The 26894-nt window shown below is 36.3% G+C and overlaps 1 protein-coding gene and 1 long non-coding RNA gene across 2 annotated transcripts; one reads left to right on the plus strand and one right to left on the minus strand.

Annotated features, from left to right (window-relative positions):
- The first annotated feature begins 3830 nt into the window (after positions 1–3830).
- On the plus strand, positions 3831–26862 carry LOC121419838. Its single transcript, XR_005970634.1, has 3 exons — positions 3831–3965; positions 19836–19971; positions 25737–26862. It is a non-coding gene; the product is annotated as an uncharacterized LOC121419838 (long non-coding RNA).
- On the minus strand, positions 7096–10210 carry LOC121419837. The gene is made up of 2 exons (XM_041614299.1): positions 9992–10210; positions 7096–7508 (listed from the first exon to the last, which is right to left on the minus strand). The coding sequence occupies exons 1-2, from the start codon at positions 10005–10007 to the stop codon at positions 7207–7209; spliced, it is 318 nt and encodes a 105-aa protein (XP_041470233.1). The 5' UTR covers positions 10008–10210; the 3' UTR covers positions 7096–7206.
- Positions 26863–26894: the final 32 nt, after the last annotated feature.

Consider the following 26894-nt stretch of genomic DNA (forward strand, 5'->3'; position numbering starts at 1 on the left):
TAAAACTGCGAGTGCGCATGGCTAGCTGATACGATTGACAATCTCTCTCTCTCCCCTGTGTTCTTCCTCCGCTAAGGTCGGAGATCAACGGCGCCGTTGGAAGGGCCGCTATTCATTTAAGGCTCTTGCAATCGTGACCTGAAAAGGGATATTTTGTGAACTTTATGGAATACACGAATACTTCACAAATCAATTGAATAATGCGAGCGCGCAGCACTAGTTATTTTTTTTTTTTTTTTTTTTGGTGTGGATATTCAAACCTTAAAACGATCGGGATATTATCCAGATCACTTTTTTTTAAATCGATTTGTAAATCAAGCAAAATAATGAAAGATCGATGTTAGAGTTGAAATATGTTTTGTATCGATTGACTTCAAAATATCTTAAGCTCAATTTCAGTCTATTGCGCGTTCATCCTACAGGCAGTCCGAACGCGAAAAAACGAGCAAAAATTGTATATTTCAATTGACATTTTTTTATTTGTTTATTATTATCGTTTTTCAAGTCTAAAATTATTCCCCTCGTTTTATTTTATTCACGCGCCTTTCTCCTCTTCATGATCTCCCCCTCAAGGGCGCCGGAAGCGGGGGGGGGGGGCACTTGCAAAACAAGATTTTGCCCCCCCCCCCAACGTGCCCCCCTGAAAGTAGAAAAATGATAAATTATTTAAGGACAAAAGCAAACGAAGGCACTTTTCTGCCTGAAAATTGTCATGTCCATTGTCAAAAATGAAAAAAATTTGCCCTTGACGGGGCAAATACATTATCATAGTAAGCCTCGCGTCTTTCGACGAACAGTTCCTCTGTGAAACATACCTTTGATAAGCCCCTTTTCCATCTTATTACAGTGTGATAATGTTTAACCTTTTAATGAATACATTTCAGACTAAAAGCGAATGGCAAATTGATAGTGGTCCACCAATGATTAGGTTTATAACTCTATGATGCTAGCTGTGTCGTCTAACAAACGCGCGGTCGCCAAGAAACGCTCAGACCGGACCCGATATCACTAACGCGCGTGAACAGTTACTCGAGCAACATATGGAATCTATGTCATAGCTGTCAAGCCCAGAAACCATAACATCTCGAGAAACTTGTTTCAATTATATCATTTTCAACTAAATATAAATTGAGTTAATACAGCAGGGGCGGATCCAGCCTTCGCCAATAGGGGGGGGGGCCGGAATTTTTTCAGCCATATTTTCCCCGATCGGCCGCTCGAATATGATTTTTGCCGGGATTTTTTGATTCTTTGAAAGGGTATTCCTAATGGTCACTTTTATTAGCTTTATTCTTATGAAACATAAATATGTAATACCATAACCCTTATTATATAATGCGAGCGCGAAGCGCGAGCTAAATTTTCTGGAAACTCTTATGTACTTTTTCATAAAATTTTGAACATTCTCGGAAATGTTTGTTTTCCTGAAAAAAAAAAGATGTGTATGCAAGTTTATACGAACGTAAAGAGTGAGCAGAAATGAAGTGATGGAAAAGGTACTGTTAAATACTTGCTTGCAATTAGCCATGAAGACGTTACATATTTTAACATTCAAATATTGCGAGCGCGAGCTGAACATTTTTGACCTTTTTTTACCTGAATAATGGAAATTCTAAGCACTTTTTGTAATCTTGGAAGGACTCTATGTATATAAACTAAACATTATTGATGCGAGCGCGAAGCGCGAGCGGAAAAATTCTGGACACTCTAATCATGTTTTGTAAATCATGAAAAGATAAGTTATTATCAATTTTCATACATTAATCATCCGAGCGCAAAGCGCGAGCAGACACTTTTTGATATTGTGATCTGAAACTGGATAATGATTTAAATAGAGAACAATCTGCGTATCTGAATTTGCTGGAACTGACCCTGAGAAACACCAGTCTGGGTCAGAAGGGAGGAAACAGAAGGAGCAAAAAGAACTCCAAGACTGTTTAATTCTCAAGAAATTCGTATTTTTGAATGCTCTTAGAAACGCAACTTTTATACTCCATTTTTACACAAAGTCCTTACCGGGGGGGGGGTCCCACAGCCTCTCCCGCTCGATCGCTTCGGTATCTCACACTGTCAAAAATATTGTGCCCCCTTCGGAATTTTGCCCCCCCCAAAAAAAAAAAAAAAAAAAACTGAAAGTGTTCCGGCGCTCCTGCTCCTCCTCCCCTTCTCCCCCTTCTCCCCCTTCTTTTTTTTTGCACCGTCAATATAGGGGGCCCCGGCCGCTCATGACCTTCGACCTGGGTTACCCCCCCCCCCCCGGATCCGCCAATGAGGTCAAAATATCAAGCTCATGATGAGGGCCAAAATCCAATTGAAACCAGTTGGATTTCCAACTGGTTTCAATTGGTTTTATCACAACCAATTGAAACCAGTTGGGCAACTGGAAATCCTAACTGGAACCAGTTGGGTAACTGGAAATGACTTCCATCCGGAAATGATTTCTAACTGGAACCAGTTGGGTAACTGGAAATCCTAACTGGAACCAGTTGGGCAACTGGAAATGACTTCCATCCGGAAATGATTTCTAACTGGAACCAGTTGGGTAACTGGAAATCCTAACTGGAACCAGTTGGGTAACTGGACATCCTAGATGGAACAGGCTCTTAACTGGAAATGACTTCTAACTGGAAAGATGGGTAACTGGAATTGAATTCTAATTCAACCAGTTGGACCGGTAACTGGATCTATATAGTTGGGTAACTATAAAGTTTTCCAATTGGTTTCCACTTAAATTTTCCAGTTACCCAACTGGATCCAATTGAAAGTTAATTTGCATATTTCTGCCAGTGTGCACAGATTACTGTTTTATGAGATTCATCATAATTTACAATGTATCTATTTATTTTTTTTCAATATGAAGTACCACACTTTTTTCAGATAAGTGTTTAGAATACTTATAGCAGCTAGTGAAAGCCATGTTCATAAAAATTATAGATTATAATTAAAACAGATTCAAAGATAATTAGTACACCACTAACTGTTACCGAATTACATCAAATAAAAATATATTTGAAGATCTCCCCTACAATCTATGATATGGTATTAATAGACAAATAACACTGCTTCTGTGTTGGCATGAGCAATAGTTAGTGCAAATGCTAATTACTTTGTAACTAATTAAGTTCATTCCAAATGGAAGTTCTAATTGGATCCAGTTGGAAACCAATTGGTTTCAATTAACTGGTTCCAGTTGAAACCAGTTGCCTCCAATTGGTTTCAACTGGAACCAATTGAAACCAGTTGCCTTCAATTGGTTTCAATAGGGAAATTGGAACAACTGGAACGAACCAATTGCCAACTGGTTCCAGTTGCCTAATTGGTTTTAACTGGAACCAATTGGCAACTGGTTTTCAATTGGAACCAGTTGTTCCAATTTCCCTAACCAGTAAATGGCCTGCAGTTTCAATTGGTTTTGCTCTACTTGTTTTTAACTGGATTTTGGTCCTGGGAGAGATCGGTAGCTGGGGGGGGGGGGGTAAAAAATTTCTCGATCATTATATGGTATGAACAGGATTTTATTAGGGCGAAGCTCAATATGCGTGATAAAAGAGGGGGCACATATGCAGCATGGCGCTCACATCCAAAAAAAAATTGCTTGATATAAGTACCGAGCGAGCGCGAGCGAGAAAAAAGTCAACTTTTCGTGAATATCTAACTTTCAGCTTCGCAGTCTCATATTAAGTGGGTAGATCTAGAAAAAAATAATTTTTGGAAGTGGTTTTGTTCGTCAAGTTAAGATTTTTATTTCTAAACTATATAAAGGTTTACAAAGGCAAAAGGCATGGATTAAAGTGACGTAGGCGGCGCGCGGCGGCGCCGATTTCAGCACAGCTACGATCCTACGTTTAGCCAAATGCTGCTAGTGCCTGAATTGGAAGACTGGAACAACAAGGCATTTGGAGATTTCTAGATTTCCCGGATTCCCCCGGATCCCAGTCCAGTTTGATGTCGTCTGTCTAGATGAGGTATATTCTGATTTTTATAAAATAGAAATCATGTTTTATGGTTGTTTTAGCGAAATTGTAAACGCATTGAGCCATTTATTGTGCCCCACATGATTGTTTTGATGTTGGTACTGGTAGACCTCACTCATTCAGTTCTCAGTTACATCTCCATTTGTGGCAAAATAAGGGTGGCAAATTTGGCTTATTTTTCTCTTTTCCTATGGGACTAATGATTAATTTTCTTACACTGTTAGTTTCCAATACAGCTGTTCATCATATAACTTAGCTCTTATGTAAATTTTATTCTTTATATTATTTTTTCTGAATTAAAAATAGAGATTGAAAAATGAAAAATTTCTTGCCATATTACTTTCCACCAATAGAGGGCGTACACAAAAATATGCCCAAAATTCAAGTTTTTGAGCGCTCTGGTGAATACAAAAAATTTTCCCAAGTTACTACTGAAAAATAAATTGCAACTGTATGGAAATTTGTAATTTTGGTCACAGAAGTGATATTTTAATGATTTTTTATGCCAATACAGCATTGGCATTTGATTTAGCACTACATCCTGACTTATGGATCCTGCTGAGTATGGTCATAGAAGTAGAAGTTGGCATACCATAGTCCTACCCGTTAGTATTACTAACCTCGCATGTTGTGTGAGTGAGTCCTACCTGTAGATTCTCCACAGGCAGGATGGTAGCATTGCAATCCATTGACGTTGGATATCAAAGGACAAGCACCCCTTCATATCTTCGAGATATATCCCTCTTTTCCCTCCTTGGGGCTAACCCAAAATTGTCACCCCAAATGCAATCAATAATAGCATCTTCTTTGGCTCGCTTCATCAAAAGCACCAATGCCAACTTCTAGCACCTGTAGCAAATAGTACCTAGCAGCTCATCAACCTTGTGACAAACACTGAGAGAATACTGAGGAGATCGTTTGGGTGTGGAAACGACCCACAACGAATAACAACAACAACACCATGGTAGCATTGAACAAGTGGTAGACCTATACTCTAGCCTGGCCTATACAATGCCACACTCATTCAATGAACAAGGTTATGATATAACATTGTTCTCAGTTACATCTCCATGTGTGGCAAAATAAGGGTGGCAATTATGGCTTATTTTCTCTTTTTCTAAGGGACAAATGCTTGATTTTCTTACACTGTCAGTTTCCAATACAGCTATTCATCATATAACTTGGCTGTAGAGTGTAGTTATGTAAATTTCATTTTTAAATTATTTTTTCTTAATCAAAAATAGAGATTGAAAAGCAGAGCTACCAAGTCTCACGCATTATGCGTGAGACTCGAGCATTTTGGACTCTTGTTCATCCCCTCAAATCTCTGTCTCACGCAACTATCACAGCCTATCCCCATAGGCCTATACATTTTTCATGATAGGGCATGTTACGTACGTAACGTGATAAGGGTGTCAAAAACACAAAAATAGTGAAAAAAGGGTATCTATTTTGAGAGGAATGTGTTGAGGGTCAAATTTACTGGGTTGATAAAATCAAATTAAAATGTTTGATAACGGATGTCCTGTTTGCCTCAACATTATGTGTTTAGGGTCCGATTTGCACGAGGTGTGGAAGGTGGGGTCGTAGTAAACCCGTGACAAAACAATAAATATATTCCTGTACTTGTTTAATAGGGGTTCATTTCAGGAAATACTTGCCAAGAGTATCGTTTTGTTCCCAATACTTGTTTATGGTAGGGTTTCACACGCCAATATAGTTAAGGGGTGCATTTTCAGAATATGAAAAATATGTGTTTTGGGTGCTTTTCTAGACCCCTTGGTCGCGCATGGTATCCACTCGTAAATGGAAGTGGCCCCCCCCTGAGTATAATACATTGTCATACAATAAACATCGATTGATGCATATCATTATTATTATTATAGTTAGTAGTAGTAGTAGTAGTAGTATCATTATTACTACTACAATTATCATCATTTTCATCATTTATTATCCGTATACTACATGTAAACTACCAGTACTCTCCCCAAATTTAGCCATTTCATCAAATTTATCAGCTTTATTTCAATTTCATTAAAGTAATTTTTCCTTATATGTTTCTCAACTACCTCGAAAAAAAAAGGAATAGAAAAGGAAGGAAAAGATATGTATTCCAAAAAGATATATCGTTGTCTAGCCCAAATAATTACACGATTCAAATCATCGTTTATTTTTTTTAAATAAAACCAAATAAAACATGTATTACAAAGTACTCGATACTACCACAATTTTCTTTTACCAATCACGTAGACGATTCAAATCTAGAGAAATGCACAATATTCCCAACTTCTCTTCTACAGAATAAACAATCTGTTTTTAGAATTATTTTGAATTTCACCAGATCCTTTAAAGTATCATATTGAGAAGCCTGTACTGAAAGCAACGAACTGTCGAATTAACCATACACCAGGAAATAACTCTGAAATAATACTGCATATATTTATTATCAAATGAAACGCCATCAGCATCATCTACGAGAAAGAGAAATCAATTGGTCATTTTTTTCTTTTAACATGACTACTTTCAATAAGCTGAAAGCATATGCAGGACACAATGGCCCACTTACCTTTGTATTACAATTTTCTAGTTGTGATTTACATGTCTGCATTTGATAGTTTGACAAAGTGCATAATAATGCATTCATTCATATTCATTGAATATGTACAGAATATCTTACATTCTTCTCTACTCAAAATATGTCCATGATCATCTAATAAATTGTTAATGAAAAGAATGCCTTTATCCCGCCAGTCTTTTACAAATACCCTTTCAATTTACAATTTTAACAATAGGAATAGCATGCCAAAAGTGAGTACACTGAATATGACAGATAAAATAAGAATGTGTTTGGAAAAGCTCCTTCCCCAAGAAATGATTTGTGCATGATAATTTAGTAAAATATACATATTCTCTCTACCCAATGCCACTGACGTTATGGTTCGTAAAAATGCATACATTAAAACATGTTCACAAGTTCGACACTGTTCTTCTAATGATGATGATAACAATGGTTGTCATTATTATTATCATCATTATTATTATTAATATTATTATTATTTTTATTATTGTTATAATTATTATTGTCAATTTTGTCATTAATATTATCATCAACATTATCATCACCATCATCATTAGTTTGATGATGACGGTAATGTTGATGATGACGATGATAATGATGCTTATAATGTTACACATGTATGCTCATTTCTGAGTGAATTTCTGATAATCTGAATTATCGGTGGCAAGGATGATCTATGATCCATTCTGTACCGCGAGGTCCGCCCACGCCCAACTGAGACCAGCTCCCTTTCCTGTTCCATTGGGTCTTCAAAAATGGAGTAGATTCCCCGTCAAGTCCGAGCTGGAAATGGCTGTCGGTTTGTTCGATCCAAAACGAATCAAACTCTGAATGATCACGGTGAAGATCGATGTGACCAGAAAATTGTGTTGTAGATTCAGGAACAGAACCGCCATGTAGGCCCGCCAAATTATACACTGATATGGTAACACGTTTCAAAGGATTAACGCAGAACCCTGCAACAGAGACAAACCCGGAAAAATCTGTTGAAGGGACCCGTTGCATAAGGGTTACTATCATGCCAACTTTGTCATCCAATAATAACTACCATGGTAAAGGTGTTCAACAGCCAATCAGAATCAAGGATTCCAATCCATGCAAGTTCCCTCTGCATGGCAAAGATACCATAATGGTATGCTTTTATCGGGAGCCTCATCTTTTTTTTTTTATGAAATTCTCCAAATAGTCACGCAGCATGGCTACTCCGACAAATTATCAAAGTCTGGTTATTCATTTTTGATGTGATTGTGGACATCCAAAGAAACAAATTTCAACTTGGTGTCACTTTTATAATGGTCATCTTGACCTTGTTTGGGGTCAAATGAGGTCCATGGGAGTAATTTTTTTAATACTCTGATTGTGTTGAGTGACACGTCAACTTGTTTGTCGTCTTGTACCAAAAAAATATATACAGCACTATATACCCTTGACCTCCCATTAAAAAGTTATGCGCGGAAAGGTTCAAAGGTCAACAGATTGCTAGACTAAAACTAAAAGCGGTTAGAAAGTTCAATTTCCTGGCGGTTCTTTCCGTTCTTATTGTAATTTTTTATTTTGAAAAGCTCTATCTGAGAAACTGTTGACTAGTAGATAAAAAAGGGTCAAATGAGCTCACTTAGGAACAAAATACATACATGTAACAGATCGAGTTAGCATCAAATATATCCAGAGTGGTATGGTATTGCAGGCAAACCTCGAAACAACCATGACAAACCCTTACCAACATACTTTCTGTTTCATTAAAATGTTACATCTTCATGATCGGGCGTGGATCCAGGGGGGGGGGCTATAGGGGGCACTTGCCCCCATTTTGGAAAGCAAAATTTATAATTAGTAATGTAAAAATGCCATGAAAACAGAGGTGCTCCCTGTTTTGAACTTGTTTGCAATTTTTTTAGGGGATGAAATGTCCTTAATTTGCCCCCCCCCCCCCCTTTGGACAATCCTGGATCTGCCCCTGTTCATGATGTCATAAAGTGCAACTCTTTCCGAGTCTCCTGATTTAGAATTTAATTCAAATCAAGTTCAATTCCATTTTAATTTATGTGTCTTTATATAAATAAACTCCTCAATAAAGTTTAGAAATCTGTATTTGGCAATTAATTTCTCCCAACTCCCAATTCTACACAAAGCATATTTGATATTATTCAAAAGGTCATTTAATTTTCTTTAAAATGATACCATGCTTGTCATGATCATGCCATCACGAAAGGAGCAGGATTCAAAAGTTTTGGATGAGGTCTGAATTGAAAAGCTGCAAAACGAGCAGAAATTGTCATGAAGGGTCAATACAGAACATGATTCTTTTGTCTGTGTCAATAGAGATAAAAATTCATTCAAATCAAGCCCCTTCTTCTGTAGTGATGATTCTGTGAGATAACATGGTTTGAGTCGTGGTTTGAAATACCCATGCATGTTTGTTTGTTTTTTATGTGTTTGCTTGTGCAGAGGTGTGTTACATGTACATGTAGATTCCATGTAAATGTTAATGTTAAGGTGCATGAAAACAAAAGAAAACGCTAAGAAACTCAACTCTCTCATCACCACTGAAAAAGAACAGTGACTTTCAATATTGTGCCATTTTGCAACTTTTGAAATTTCACCTTGCCCTACATTTCAAGGAATGGCACCTCCATGTGAACCTTAATCATATCATGTAGGGTATCATTTGAAAGAAAATTAAATGATATATTTATTGATATTAATTAAACATTGATGTTTACTCAAAACTGTTGAGGAATTAGCAATCAAAATCAAATGAAACCGCTGAGAAACTCATCACCACGGAAAAAAGAACAGTGACTTTCAATATTGTGTCATTTTGCAACTTTTGAATTTTGACCTCGCCCCATATTTCAAGGCACTGCACCTCCATGTGATATCATGTAGGGTATCATTTTAAAGAGAATTAAATGATCTATTTGTATCAATTACACATTGATATTTACTATAAACGAGGAGGGATTATCGATCGAATTCAGATTTCCAAACTTTTTTTGAGTTTTATATTTATAGAAACATTTTCTCTGTGCATTTGCTTTTACAGAATTATATTGTATTGGGGGTAATACCATATTAAGATAATAATCACATAGTTGATCAGTGCTCACAAGATGAATAGAAATGCGTCAGGTAATCAGAAGTGACGGTCATCCTTGTCAGCTCTTCCCTTTTGATAAAAGGTATTAAAGCGTTATGAAGTGGATGCGTTTAGTCATTCATTATTGTGTATTTTGAGCAACATGCACTGACATGGACCGGAGTCATGGACTTACTACTTTATAATAGATCCGTGTTCATACAAAGTGCCGATGGGGAAAGATCTGACTGAATCAGTCCTTGTACATATTTCTCCGAGTCTTTCGATTTTTGTTCTGATATTTTTTCTAGAGAGGTTACCATATTCTGACCATCACACTTCATACTTTTCATAACTTACCTTCTAAGACATACATCTTGCTTGTGGACCAGATAACTAAAAGACACCTGAAACGGTAACTTCCTCGTATTTTGAACGACAATTTGGTTATACCAGAAAGATCGGCGGTCTTGTGTGATAACACAGAATATATGCGATCCTTCTCGATAACTATTCTGCAAGCTGACAGGAGATATGAATGGGAAAGGTGAGAGAGAGGTTGGAATGTGGAGGGAGAGAAATAAAATAAACCCCTCAAAAAAAGTTCTGGAACTCAAGTTTGAGTGCTAATAAATTTGTTAGTGTGCCATCATCATATATGTAAAAGTGATATCATTGGAAAGTATGATTATTCCTCTTTACGATCATGTGTCATTTGTAATGCTAGTGAGTAGTGTTATCATGAAATACACAGACATGATAAATATGCAGCAATGTAAAAAATGAAATGTTGCAAAATTTGTTGCCGTGTCATGTTTGAGTTCTGCAACTCAAACTGCAAGTTTGAGTGCTGATAAATTTCTTAATGTGCCATCATCATGTGTAAAAGTGATATCTTTAGAAAGCATGATTTTTCTTCTTTACAATTATGTGTCATTTGTAATACACAGACATGATAATAAACAGCAATGTTAGAAATGAAATGTTGCAAAATGCATCGTTTCCAATAGCGAATTTCCAATTGTTTTGAGGATGGACCGAGTGCATTCACTGTCACCTGCATGGTAGAAATTCTATAGAAATGGAGACTCTTGTTAGAAATCAATGCATTTTGCAACATTTCACTTCTGACTTTTCTCAATGTTCAGGGTGATTGCATATTCCATGATTACATAATCACAGCAAATGGCATGTCATTGTAAAGAGGAATAATTCAGCTTTCCAATGATACCAGTTTCACCTTTTATACTTCATTAACCAAAAAGATATCATCCCCAAAACTGAGTTGCAAAACTTTTTTAGGGGTTTATTATAACCTATTATCTTAAATACTTCTGGACGTTTTTCCCCTGGTACCTGCATGCCAGGTACTCTACATGGAAGAAAGAAAAACACAGGGAATTTTAATCACAATTATCACACCCGTTTTCTTTTGACAATTTACATTCACAGCTATCAGAAACATAGTTTTAACCAAACTAATAAAGCCCATGGTGCAAACATATCAGGGTCCCGTTTCATGAAGCTGTTCGTAAGTTACGAATGACATTACGCACGTCTGGTGACCCTTGTGCTAAATGATATCCCTATGTAACTGATATCGCACCTAAGAACAGGTTCCAGTCATGCGTAAAGTTGTGCGTAACCTTACGAACAGCTTTATGAAACACCACCCACGTTACCCAATGATATATTTTGCGATCGATGTAAAAAGATAATTAGTCGGCGGACAGAGCCCGGTCATGATGATGTTTGTAATTTGGATGGCGCAGTTGAAGAAGTGATACGCCACCTGGCACGCTAGACTGTATGGTTTATGCGCACAATGACCATACTCTGTGTAAAGTATTTACCATGACAAAATTGTTATCAGAGCACAATTTGTACTTCTCCGTAGTAAAAGAAAGTTTAGGCGATATTGGAAAAACTCGGAATGAGGATTTTTATGGAATACTTGTGAGAACACTAGTTGCAAGTGGGTGAAAGGTGCGGTAGACCGTTGCGACGTCTCAATGGTATTTATCCACAGAAATTATTGTCTGAGATATTTGAAAACTCACACTCTACAACTTATTGAATATTCAGACAAAATTCTCCACTTTAAGAAATACTTCATTGAGCTTCCATAACGTAAACGAATTGTTCTTAGTAGTTTTAGATGTGGTAATTATAAACTACCAATTGTCTCCGGTACATATTCGAATGATTCCACGGAATATATGAGTGTGTACTCTGCTTTTCTCACTGTACATTTTTCCTTAACCTCAGAAAATTGGTGTTTTTATATTAAAAAATTACATTAAATCTATCACTCACTTCCTCCATAATAATAATAATATGATTTTGGCTATAATATTTGAATAATGCAGGTGTTTATTTTCTCACATTGACAGTAATGTCCGACGTGATTCCCACGACACCTGCATTGATAAACACCGCCCTCTACGACACGCACCCCTCCGTTCAAGCAGGGGTCTGAATGGAGAAAGAAAAAACGATAATAGACAGAGAATAGGGTGATGTAATTCTAATGCAACTCTAAAGAAATGCTGGAAAGGACTGTGAACCTTGCCCGCACAGGAGTGATTATCATTCTCCAGTTTCTGCCTGAGAACCGTTATTAATGTCCAAATAATAATTTTAAAAAATATGTCTTCATGAAATGTAATTACTCGAATCATCAAGGATTTATGTACATTCATTGGACAAATAAATGGCAAAGAAGGTCATTCTCTTTGATTTGTTTGCTGCATATATATCCATGGATGTTCTAGGAGGATCCATGATATGATATGAATCAGCCCCCCCCCCCCAGTCTTTTTAGGGTTAAGGTTGGGTACGAAGGGGTAGTGGGGGTTCAAAAAGTCAGGAGTCCACTTATCTTCAATTTATTCTGTAGAACAATATATAATGGGATTAAGGCTGAAACCGTGGCCGGCAAAATGTAGTCACGAAACCGGCCTCGAAGCCTTCATACCTGGTGTGCAGGCTGCCATTATCGATGCAGACGATATGTAGGGCAAGGCAATAGATGTGTTTGATATTTGGGACTTAAAGAGCTCTTCTAATTTATACGTCAGCCTTGGATGCCATTCATCTCCTCTCTCATTCCCACATATTATCCGGGGAGAAGTCGACAGTCCTTGAATGCCTTTCAAAAAAATCGTAAGGATCGTAATTATCTATATAGGTGTTTATTACTTGTCTTTAATAGGTAGATTGCTAAAAGCGTAACTAAGGGGGCTCTGGTAAGTTGCCTTTGCTCCTTACATGGTACATAGGATGTGAAATCCACTAAATAGTGCAAATTTTCACCTTCAATAGGATACAATTATCACAGAGTGGAAAGTAAATCTAAATCGTACCCTTAAAGGGCAAGTTAACCCTAATGACAAGATAGACATGAATAGACAGGTAAAAAATGAAGTCCCTCCCTCACTATTTATTTTCGATTTTGTAAGAGGAAATTTTTTTATTTTCTCTCCACTATAATGTGAAACAAATCTTGATTACTCGCTAAATATCCAATATTGCAATATCCATTGATTAAAATTCTCCGCGTTTTCATATCTGTTAAAATCAAAATATGTGAATTCAAACCATGGCCCTGGGAAGCGGGGGTGCTGCATGATTTTTTTTTTCGATAGGCAGCACCCCCAGGAATTCTGGAAGGTTTGAAAAAAAAATTGATAAATATACCCCAAATGACATTGTTTTTTGTAGTGTAACCTTTTTTTTATTTTTTTCTATATTTAATTTTTTTTGGGGGGAGGGGGCAAATTTATCAGAACCCCAAAATTGCACCCATTTTGAAGTGAAAAAAAATTACATCAGCAACCGTAGTAAAAAAAATAAAACGGTTCCCAGGGCCCTGATTTAAACAACAAGATGAATTAAAAAAAAATATATTTGAATGAGATATCATGGCCTTTCTCATTTTCATTTCCAAGTATTGTGAACATGAGTTTCTTGTGAAAAAATAAGCGGAAGAAACTTACAAATGTCATAATTTTCTTAGTTTATATCCAGAGTCAATGATTTCGATTATTTCTTTTTCAAGCGTTGTGTTTATTTAATTTCTCTTTTTTGTTTAAATCAACTATGTTGGGGTTAACCTGCCTTTTATTATAGAATGCTCCAGTCCAAAAATAATATCTTCAATAGTATGTTTCAACTTGCAGTTTGATTAATTTCTGTAAAAGATAAACATCATTGCATGCCCTAATTGATATTTATTTAATGAAATAACAATTTTTTCTTGCATACATTAATGTAAAAATGCCTCCCTTGTATAGCAAAACAAGTTCCATCAATGATTTTCTTGCACTATAAATCAATACTCATCCAGCTTTTACATTTGTGGAGAAAAAATATTTAGAGAAGAATTGCGTTGGGATCTTAAGCTCGCTCATGTGACTGTATCACCTACAGAGCAAAAAGTTTTATGAATTTCACAACATTTTATCCTTTGTGAAGGCGATGAAATTTTTCACAGTTTTAGTGATTATGCTCCTTAAGCTACACAACTTTTAGCCTGAAGTACCTCTTTTAATGTTGCAACAGGGAGAAAAGACGCACTATATAGTGTTGCATTTGAAGGTAGAAATTTGCATTGTTTTCTACGAGTTTACAAACTATTTGATATGCCTTCATTTCATTTGAGAATACAGTAATAACAAGAAAAACGACCCAAAAAAAGAATTTGGTCTGCTTATAAATGCTGATACATATTGGTGAAATATCACTACATTATGGGCATTGTTAACTTGAATGTATTAGGTAAGATTTTGTCTTTTTAAAGTCATAATCAGCGTAATTTATTTGGTTTCTACCATATGAGACAGAGTGAAAACACATTAAAGGGATGGTCCGGGCTGAAAGTATTTATATCTTAATACATAGAGTAGCCCCCATCATACATGTAATAACATAAGAAAACCGAAAGTGGAGATGTGACATCAAACATCATCAGCCCACCTAATGAATATTCATGACGACTGTTTTCACAAAATATTGCTAAACTTTAAACTTCAATTACTTTATCATTTGTTATCCGATTTTGATATTTTCGGCATTTTGCTCAGTGAATTCCACTCGATGTATAATATGCCAATTTTTATATTTGAACAAATCATCTTTCACTAATTTGTGGCAAATATTCTAAAGATCCTTAACCAAAAAGAAAATATCACAAAACTCACTAATACGAAAATCCCGTCGTGTTTTCTGAATACCTCTTAAATTCGCCGCCCGATGTAGAAGGGGTCCTAAAGCTACGCACCGATTTATCATGCAAAAAAAATAATATTTCCTGTGCCTCAATTTTTAAAATTTGCTCAAATTATGATAGGATAATATGAAATTAAATCGAATGTAACTCCAAAATTCTAAACAATTGTGGGTTTTCTCTGCATTTAGAGATTTACTGCAGTCCATGTAGAAAAAATTGAAAAGGAATCGTTCGTCACACTGCAGTCACAGTTCCACACACAGAGTGCGCATTTGCCATTAAAAACTGCATGCGCGATGAGTGGTGCGTAGCTTTAGGACCCGCGTAGCTTTAGGACCCCCGACCATACATATAATCATATTTTTTTCATTATTTCATATTTGTGTGAATAATATGTCTCCCTTATAATGAAATAAGTTGCAGCAATGAAATGCGCCTCACTGTACATAAGTTGTCAATCCAATTTTTCTAGTTTTTGGAGGAAAAAATATGAATAAACCTAATTTCATATAAAAAAATACAAAAGAACAAGTTGAGATGTGACATCATCAGTCCACCTAATGAATATCCATGACGACTGTTTTCACAAAATATTGCTAAACTTTAAAATTCAATAACTTTGTTATTTGTTACCGATTTTGATGAAATTTTCGGCATTTTGCTCAGTGAATTCTACTCTATTTATTAAGTTATTCATACTTTCACCCCGGACCATCCCTTTAAGTGGCGAGCATTTTGAGAAATGAAGAAAGAATTTGATCAATTCCTTACCTAGTATGCAAGACAAAAGCCAAAAAAGTCCAGCTCCTACCATGATGAAAGCTGAATTAAATAAATTTCTTTTAACATTCACACCAAGGCGATTTCTGAATAAAGTCAAAATCTCAATGCTCTGGGCATGCTGGGGATTATGGGTAGAACTACAGTAATGGCATACTTGTGTATACTTCATTGTTCCTTATTTTTATTGTAACCTCAACTTCAAGCAAAGGTCAGAATAGTCAGAAAGAGGACTGCAATTATTTATTGATGGTAAAATGATGCGTAAAGCTATTCCTTTAACACAACTCCCATCTTTGGCACGCATGTCCTTAATGAAGTTTTTTGCTTCTTCAAGTAAATGAAATTATTTCAGGGAGTGTAATAGAGCAATAAACAAGAGGCTCGTAAATAATAAAACAACAGAAGATAACAGCATTCCTTTTTATAGCACACGGTTTGGCCTATTCAAGGGCAAATTGTTATTTAAGATGTCAATTTTTTACATTTTTAAGAGCGATCTAATTATGGTAAGGAAAGAATATAAATTTTTCTTTAGGCATGATAACTAAACATAAAATCTTACTGCCAATTTCAAACAAGGTTATTTTTGTATTTGTCCTACTCCAACAGTCCAACGAATGCAAAGGGTGTAAACACCTTTTTTGCAGGATTGCTAAAAAGTATTATAGAAGGAAGCTCACTTGATATGCGTACACTGGTGCAGTGCGTGTATAATATTTGATAGGTAGGTTAGGAGTCAGCAGCAAGGACCTGTCCTTGGAGGGATATTCTACTGTTACTAGGGATGCTGAGCATTAGGTTGTTTCAAACCGTCTCGATCATAAGAATCCCTGTTAAATTACGAGAACTTTTTAGGCTAAAAAATACCCATTAGTTATTCCTTCATTCACACAGCCCCGAAGCATATCCTTCGGGATAAGTTCCTGAAGTTATACGAGCATGCACAGTATGGTCTGATAAGCATTCAAAATCACTAGCCCAGCAGCCACCCATGGCCCCCGCGCCCCACGACATGCTTGGCTAAAAGTTCCTGTAAATTGCTTTCACATTGCCAAAATACCTGCTACCTTGGAAAAATCCCCGCGAAAGTTCTCATAATTTCGCCAAGTACCTAATATTTAGTGGATATTTTCTTTCGGGGAAATTACGCGTAGTTTGCTTTCACATTACCAAAATACCTGGAACTGACGAACTTCGAGGCGGTCTCACCACCTACTGTCACAGCACCCCAGTAAACATGGTAGAAATATATACCCGGTAATCCTTTGTGGCCAGGTCCATGGTTAGTAGTTGTATACTTTTAATTGGTTACAACTTTTTTTTTTACAATTCTGGGTAGTATTTTTGACCAATGTGTGTTTTGGGTGAAAACTACACAGGATTAGTTGAAAACTACCCAGGGTTGGATAAGTTTTTCACCAATTGTTGTGTGGACAGGATGTTCCCCAACATGTTAAGAGTGTAGTAGTACATGTAGTAGTAGTAGTAGTTGTAGTAGTAGTAGTAGTAGTAGTAGTAGTAGTAGTAGTAGAAGTAGTAGTAGTAGTAGTAGTAGCAGTAGTAGCAGTAGTAGTAGTATTGTTAGCAAGTAGACAAAGCTTGTTTAGGGGTCATATTCTTGTTTAGGGGAAATATGTGTAAATGAAACCCGCTAAAAACTTGTTATGGGGTTACTTTGCACACAGAAAAAAAATCGTTCAATTTTGTTGCAAGATGCCAGATGTGCTCCACATCATTGATGTGCTAGTTTCCACTATGTTGAATGTTTTCAATAGCAAAGCTTTGCTGTTGGGGATATTGGCACTGACTTATAAATGTATCAATATTTTTGCGTGTTGTTAAATTCTCGGCGGATCGGCAATTCGCGAAAATAAAACCCCCATGAAAATAACAGCTTATACAGTATAAGTTGCAGGAAGGGTTAAAAAAAATGTTAAATTTCTGGTGCCGGACAAAGTGTATTATTGCAACTGATCGTAATGCGACTTACCAGAGATTTTGTATCCACAAAAGAATCTCAAAGGTGCTTCCCAAATTCATATGTCTTATTTGATACTTCTAGATAGTACATTTATGCCATCTAGCAATGCTTTGCAAGTATTAAATTGGTAAAGCTGTTTAAAAGAACTATAAAAAAGTAATCAGCCACTCTTTTTTCCGCATACGTTGGTATTTCCGAAGCTTCGTTACTCCGAAGGTTCGTATTTACGAAGGTCCGAAATAAACGAAATGAGGTTCGCAATTCCGAAGGTTCATTAGCCGAAAACAAAGTGAGGTTCGTAATTCCGAAGGTTGGTTAATCCGAAAACGAAATGAGGTTCGTAATTCCGACGGTTCGTTGGTTGGAAAACGAACGATTAACAAACCTTATTTCGTTTTCGGACTAACGAACCTTTGGAACAACGTACCTTATTTTTTTTCTGATTAACGAACCTTATTTCGTTTTCGGACTAACGAACCTTCGGAACATCGAACTTTATTTCGTTTTCGGATTATCGAACCTTCGGAATAATGCCACAAATGTTCGGAATAACGAACATCGAGGTATAGGAAATTTACGTGTTTCGGAATTCAGAACCTTGGGAATAAAGAACCTTCGGTATTACGAAGTGTAACCCTTTTTTTCCATGTGCATTTTGTGTATAGATGCGACTGACCGATTTTTGGACATCCTGGTGTGCATAATATACTAGTACAGCATACAATCTCTCTGTATACATGTGCAGCCTTGTTTGTCAAGATAAATTGACAGAAAGTCTCACCCTTGTAAAACTGACAGCAACAAGAATTTGAAAAGACATGGAAAAGTGTAATGCAACTGACCATGGATTCAGGGTGGAATTACATAGAAATGTTGATTTAGTTCTTAGAATTCTGCCTAATGGAAATAAACAAATAATTAATATTGTCATTTTTTTTAGAATTGATGAAAAAAATTGGATAATTCATCATTCAAATTTAAGTGATTTTCGGTGTGACACTTGTTTTCTATTTCTCTCTATTGACTCAAAATTTTAAATCAACATATTTTCTGGGATGGACAAGTTTGACCTTTAAATTTGATAAGATTTGAATATCAATTGAAAAAATATATATTTTGATTCAGGGTGGAATGACATGGGAAAGTTGGTTTCATTCTTTAGTGTCTGATGCGGGAAATACAATTAATTAAATGTATAATTGTTGTGAATCGATCAATAAAAATTTGATAGTTGTGGCCCAGTGGATAAGTCTTCTGACTTTGAAACAGAGGGTCCTGGGTTCGAATCCCAGCCATGACATAATTTCCTTCAGCAAGAAATTTATCCACATTGTGCTGCACTCAACCCAGGTGAGGTGAATGGGTACCGGCAGGATTAATTCCTTGAATGCATGAGCGCTGAAAGGCAGCTCGAGCTAAAGCCGGGGTAATAATAATAATAGAATATTTCTAGATAGATGGCACTATAAATGCCTATTATTATTATACATTCAAATTTAAGTGATTATGACATGTTTATCTATTTTGCAAGAGTTAAAGAAAAAAATCAAGACAACTGATACAAATTTAAACTAGTAAATTGAAATTTTGATAAGATTTGCATACATGAACCCTGTAAATATGGATCATTTTCAATGCACACTATTAAAGAGAAATGCCAGTAGTTGCAGTAAACACTGATTTCATGAGAATGTCTGTAAAACCAGGCTTAATTGTCAGTATATCATCGAGGATCTAGATCTGGTACAGTTACATAAACTGAACTTTGTGAAATCTTGAAATCTACGCTGAAAAATGTTCACACTGAACATAACCAACACAAATAGGCACACGTGGGACAGTGTATTATTATTGCTGGAATAAAGACCCGACGAAAGTGACTGAATCCGCGCTTATTTTGCTGATTTCTCAGCAATTACACAATTTCTTCCAGAATCCTTTGGCACATATTTTTTATTCATACAAACAGACACTTGGGTGGTCATTACATTAGATTCTGTAAAAAGTCATTTTGAGATCGCTACCAAAACTGGAATTTATCTTTAATAATCAAACATTTACAGTGTGAAACATGTACTTCGTCCTATCGCATAGTTGTTACACGCTAGAATAAATTACCCTTATTTCAAATGCAAACATTTATAAAACGCTCCCCTTAATAGTTTTCCGCTTGATCAAACGTAATAAAACACCGTCTGTTTTTCCCTCAGCACAGCTGTTGATATTACAGGGTGTCATGATACAGGAATGATAAAGGCTGTCCAGATTCTGCTAACGAAGCTAGACCTCTTTATATCCATCTCTTTCAACACATTCTCAACATGATCAGAAATAATAGGATGAAAGGTAAGTGTATTTTGATGATTATTTCATAATTTTTTTAAATTCTGAATGATATGAAATCTGCAAAGCTGCACAGTTTCTTGATTATAAATGAAATTCCCTGGAAATGGAATGATTGATCATGTTTTAATGTCATGTTTTAAACCCTGCAACGGTAAATTGCCAATTCGTCTACTGCCATCCCGTCCACTCACCACATGGTCTACATTCATTTCGTCTAATGCCATTTCGTCCATCAACATTTCGTCTACCACCCATTTCGTCCAATCACCATTTCGTCTAATAGCCATTTAGTCTAATAGCCAGTTAGTCTATAGCCAATTCGTCTACAACCATTTCGTCTACCAACCATTTCGTCTAAATCCATTTGGTCTAATGCCAAATCGTCCATTAACCAGTTCGTCCACCGTTCAGTTGGTCCAATATCCACATCGTCTACTTATCAACTCGTCCAATTGCCATTTCGTCTAATAGTCATTTCGTCCATCAACCATTAGGTCCAATAATCAGTTCGTCTACCAACCAAATCGTCTACTAACCATTTCGTCCAATTCCCAAATCGTCCAATAGCCATTTAGTCTAATAGCCATTCGGTCCAATAGCCATTTCGTCTAATACAAATAATTTGCGTTATCCGAGGAGGGGAGCGAAATGACTTTAATACCTTGAAATTATTGATGATATTAGTTAAAAACCCTAAAAACTATGATGATAACTACTATCGCAAGGGTCGATTCAGTGGGTACAGCAATTCAGGCACCCCCACCCCCCTAAAACGCACACACACACATATAAAAGGGGGAACTAAGATGGGGAAAATGGAAAAGGGTCCTTTTAATTTAATTTGTCGCTCAATTTTTATTTAAAAAAAGAAAGGAGAATATTGTATTCCGATATCAAAATACGATAAACAGATGAAAGACAATATAGCCTTTTAAAGAAATATTATTGATCAATATACCCCCCACCCCCCCAAAAAAGAGCTCTTCCCGATCTGTCCTTTCTTCTTTCCCTGTACTATCCTCTCCCTTTTTGTTCGTTTCCCGTCGCTAGAAGCCCGCCTGCGCCTAAAATAAATGTAGGCCTAGTAGTATTGACAATAACGATGAGTATAATGTTTGTGATCATGCTGTAGCAATTAATGGATATAATAATAAGAATGATAATCATCATAATGATACTAATAAATAATAATAATAATAATAATAATAAAATTCACAATAATACTACTAATAATAATAATTATGATGATCATATTACTAATATTAACAAAAATGATAATAATAAGGATAAGCATAATAGAAATAATATACATAATTAAAATAATTACTACTACGTAGGCGCGGATCCAGGAGTTTACAGGAAGGGGGGGTATTGAAATCACTAGAGTAGATTTTTGGTCGCGAGTATATAGGCCTGCCGGGTATAATTATAACACATCCCTTTTGCGGATCTAGCTTTTGCTAATGGGGGCAGGGGGGGGGGCTGTTGCTCGAAAAATGTTCATTCATTTATATATTCCCCTGTCTGCGGATCGAAGAGGGTTTTTCCGTGTTTTTTTTTTTGCTTGCGCGAGCTGATCTTTTTTTTTTTATAAACATTTTATTTCATGTAGGCCCACTATTATTTTACACATAAAATCGTAAGTCTTGACACTGTTTGAAATCCTGAACATTTCTCTAGATTAATAACTAATGCGAGGATTGCAAGCGCGCAGCGCGAGCTGAGAATTTTCCATATACTGACATGAAACAGGGGCGTTTTAAGGACTGCGTTTAGGAATTCTTGAAGATACATATTTTACTTTTGTAAATGCAACATCACAGTGCGAGCTGAAATTTTCCTATATTCAGACCTCAAAACGGGACACTTTAATCACTTTTTGTAAATTTGTACATAATACACATCTAAATAAACAATGCGAGCGCGGGTCGAAATTTGTGATATTCTGACATGAAAAATGACGTTTTAAGGACTGTTTGTAAGCATTCATAAAGTGGATACATAGGCATTTCGAGGAGGGCAAAGCGTCCGCCCCTCCTTATTGACGGCCCCCAAAAAAGAGAAAAGGGTGGGGGAGAAAAAAAGAGAAAAAGGGAAGGAGGGAAAAGAAAACGGGGAATGAGACAAGAAAAAGCTGAAGGAAGGAATTAGACATTGACAATCCACGTCATATATCCAGTTAAGAAATGAATATACAAACATGTGCACGGCGAGTTAAAAAAAAATTGATATTTCAGGACACTTTGAACACTCCCTGTAATACAGGATACATAATTATCTTAAAATGAACAATTACTGCAATTATTGCCGAAAATGTTGGTTAATTGACATAAAGAAGTAACAGATTAAGGATTGTTTGAAGGAATTCAAGAAGAGATGGATGTATCATAAATAAAAATGTGAGCGCGCAGCAAGAGCTGAAGCTGTTTCCCTATTTTCAGATCTCAAAAATGGGAGATTTTAATCATTTTTCTTTTGTTATTATGTACAGGATACATATCTCAATAAATTATTAATGCGAGCGCGAAGCATGAGATGTTTCCCTTTCCTTTTTTCCTTTTCTTTCTCCATCTTCCCTCTTCCTTTTTTTTCCTTCTCTCTTTCTTCCCCATTTTTTTCTCTTCTTCTTTCCCTCTTTTTTTTCTCTCCCTTTTCTTTTCCTCTCTTTCCTTCCCCTTTTTGGCGCCCCCTTTCGCCATCGCCAGTATACCATTCCGTTTTTCCTCGCCCGTATCGTGTATGTATAACCTCGATAAGACACACATTGCTTCCCCCTTTGGGTGGAAAACACTTCCATAATGCAAAGTAATCAATGACGAACAACACTAGTCAACAGTGATAAAATAAATCAAGAAGTTGAAGAGAATTGGTAATTAATTAGGCCCACAATCGCGAATAGTGTCGACTCGGGTCGTAGAGGGCGCTAGTGCAGCATAGTAGACCAGTATGCGTATTAGACGAAATAGATATTAGACGAAATGGTGATTAGCCAAAATGGCAATTGGACATATTGGCTATTAGACCAAATGGCAATTAGACCAAATGATTGTTAGCCGAAATGAGTTTAGACCAAGTGATAGTAGACCAAATGCAGTTAGACCAAATGGAACATGGACGAAATGAAAGTAGACCAAGTGGTTATTAGACCATTTGCCTTTAGACCATTTGGCTATTAGACCAAATGGGAATAGACGTAATGATAGTGGACAAAGTGGCTATTGGACCAATTGGCAAAAAAATACCATGAGACCAAATGGCTATTAGACCAAATGATAATAGACGAAATGGCTATTAGACGAAATGGCTATTAGACGAAATGGTGATTGGACGAAATGGTAATTGGACCATGTGGATAGTGGACCAACTGATGGTAGACGAAATGATATTAGACCATGTGGGTAGTGGACAAAATGGCAGTGGACGAAATGGCAATAAACCCCTGCAACATCTCTTTGTTATCGCATCCACAGGGTTGCATAATTTTGAACTGAGTAATAATCGGGATTAGATCCATGATTTTTTTAGTGAATTCTTTCTTGTCGTTGTCAAACTGAAATTTTGCAGCTCGGAATTACATTTTAATCCTTCAAATAAACTCCAACGTTTTGTCAATGTTAGTTTGAAAATTTTGTTAAATATTTTGCTTAAATTTATGATGATATCTTCATTTTGAATTAATTAGTGAATTTATTTCAAACCAAGCATATGATTACACATGTACATGTTTAGGGACAGTGATTTTCAGTTTTATTGGTAAATAAAACTGAAATTATTTTGGTTCTTATAATTTCATGTAAAAAAAAACCATCATGGAATTCACCTTTGCAAAACGGAATTCAGGTCTTTGCTGTGTATATTTTCAGTGACAGAATGGAATTTCCATTTTTAGATCCAGTTGAAATGGAATTACGGATTTTCAGAAATGGAAAAGACACATTTTTGAAACGAAAAATCACTGTCTCTACATGTTTCACTATTTGCGCATATGTATCATAATTGTCTCAGTTTTACATGCAGCATATGTTACCATGGTGATAATGATCCATTTGTTGACGCATGGTTCTACAGTTTGCTATTTGTATTCCTTCTTGGAGTAGTAGAGCCAGTATGTGATGAGAATTGGGATTTATTATTTTGATCAATTTTTATCAATATGATTATTAATGTTGGTGCTATTATTATATTGATATTATTTTCATTTTTTTATTCATATTTCCATGACTTGTTATATATTGTATCTTGTTTCTCACAGTTATCATTTATAGTCACCATTATCATAAAATTTATCAGCAACATCATCATCAACAACCTCAACACCAGTTTAATTGTAGTTGTAGGCAGGGGCGGATCCAGGATTTTTCGAAAGGGGGGGCACATTTTCCTGAGGAAAAATTTGCCAAGCAAAAAAAAAATCAGATATTGTAATTAACAAGGCTTGGTTACCAATAAACAACATTTCATCCCCACAACATTGTACCTTTCAGAAATACCTGAAATTATGCATATTTATTTTTATGTTTGTTTTTTATTATATCATTCTGTTTAGCCATAACACTCTCACAATTTAATAATTTAACCCTGCATGACAGATCAATCATGCATGAAGATTTCAATTTGAATGTAAATCAGCATTTGCCCATACCTCACTTTTTTCAGTTGAGCAGACAAATGATTAATGTTGCCTTTAATAACCTAAAAGTATCTGCCAGGGATGATAGCGAGCAAATCTTTTTAACCTTGGATACCAGATTAGGCTGCTTGTCATGTGTGAAAGATTTGCATGTAGTTTGAATGTGGCATACTATTGTCAATATTAGGAGTTCACTCTGTCTTTATTTTACATGCATCTATCAGGTGAACAATTGCTGTCACTCACAACTAAAATATCTTTGGAGGAGAAATATCAGATTATTGCACATACAGTGAAAGAAATTTTCCAAGAGCTGAACACTGTCGACCGGTTGGGAAGGATTAATAGAAGTAAAGTGAATTGGTTTACACATGTTTATGTGCAGGGCAGTCGGAGCTTCGTGTCATCCTTTATTAGTCCAGCTTTCGATCATCAATGATCTTCATCAGGACGAGTGATGAATGTAGGTACATGGGTTTACATCTGCATTGCTCTTTGGGTGTGTTTATGCTTCCATTGCGAGGACAGAATCAGCGATTTCAAACGTCGATTCAAAACGCTGATCGTAAACGTGGTTCTGGGAGTGCTGTTTATGCTTAACTTTTCAGAGCAAATCATGATCTCCAGCTGGCTTCGCATCGTAAAGCGAGGTCAAATTGGGCGCGCCTTTTTTTCGAAAGTTTTTTTCTGATAGTTAATTGTTAATACGTGGAGATAAGCATGGAGCAATACGACTGTATTGCCCGCAGATTTTCATCTCACCGGAAGCATGTACCAAATGACGTCATTTAAACACGTTTACGATCGTGGTTCTGTTTATACTTCCCCAGAAAGCCTGATTCTGGTCAAACGACGTTTACAAACGCACCTTTTTGTGAGTTTACGATCGGCGTTTTGAAACAGCGTTTAAATGAAAGTAAGCATGGACGCAACGGTGTTTTTGACTAACCACGTTTGGAAACGCTTATTCTGGCCTGAAAAGTGTAAGCATAAACATCGCCTTAGTTCTCAAGGCTCTGTTCAAAACATTATGCCACATCCCCTCACATGATAATGGGGTAACTATGTTCATGTTAATTTGTGTATTATATTAGTATTAAATTTTATTCATCTTTCTTTTTCTTCATTTCATCAGGTGAATAGCAGGCATGCACAGTACATGAAAGCTTCAAGGCATCTCTATAAAGTGTGTCTTATCAACTTTATCTCTGCATAGATCTTTGAAGGCAACACTGAAGGAGAATACATCAGGCAGGGAAACCCAGTGACCTCTGACCTTTGAAAATGGGACTGGAAAAACTCAGAATCCAAACAGAGACACGCCTACCTGATTGATGATTTTGTGTGTACACTGCATGGAATGCTCTCCAGACATGGTAAAGTGTAAATCTGGTTTTCATTGCACACAGACCATTGATAGTATAACACCTATGGATGGGAAATATTAAAACTATTGACTGGATCTCATAGTTCTACCATAACAGGTGTGTAGAGGACACAAGCTGTTGGGTGTATGATTCGGGTTCATATTAATGCCATTGACTGGATCTCACAACCTTCATACATATATGGAGAACACAACCTGTTGGATGTTCGGTTCAGGTTTATATTAATAATTATTGACTGGATCTCGCAGTGATAACCTACCATTATAGAAACATATAAACATGTAGTAGCTGTCCAGAACACAACCTGGTGGGTGTTTACTTCAAGTTTATATTACAAACTATTGACTGGATCTCAAAACTCCAGCATGAAATTAGTGTAACTATACGAAAACATAACCTGTTGGTTCCAGCACGATTCATTCAACCAGGAGATTGCAGTCATCATTGGAGATAATCAAAAAGACATGGTGCTTGCATGCCATTAATAGGAACTTCATGTTTATACAATACATCATTGAGTTAATAAATGACTTGGGAGAAACCACCAACCTTCAGAGCAGGAAATAGCCATTATTATCTACCAGTAAATTCAACCTCTGCTCTGCAGTGCTTCATGTATGATGGACACTTGGTATGGATCCCTTGATTCATTTTGTCAATTGGATAACTTTAACATGTGAACAATGCACAGTGTGTAATTGATATGATCATGCCATGACCATGTAAATGAGACGGACGGAGCTGATCTTGTACCTGCATTTATTTGGGAGTTCAAGGAAGATGGGAACAGATTGTTTCTATTTTTTCTAAGAGCAACAAAATTGAAGAAGGATTTAAATCATTGTTAGTCTGTGCTTGCTCTTTCTCCTCCCTCTCTCTATCTTCTTGTCTCCCTCCAACTCGCC

The sequence above is a fragment of the Lytechinus variegatus genome, chromosome 8, assembly GCF_018143015.1.
Source record: "Lytechinus variegatus isolate NC3 chromosome 8, Lvar_3.0, whole genome shotgun sequence".
In the NCBI taxonomy this organism is placed as follows: domain Eukaryota; kingdom Metazoa; phylum Echinodermata; class Echinoidea; order Temnopleuroida; family Toxopneustidae; genus Lytechinus; species Lytechinus variegatus.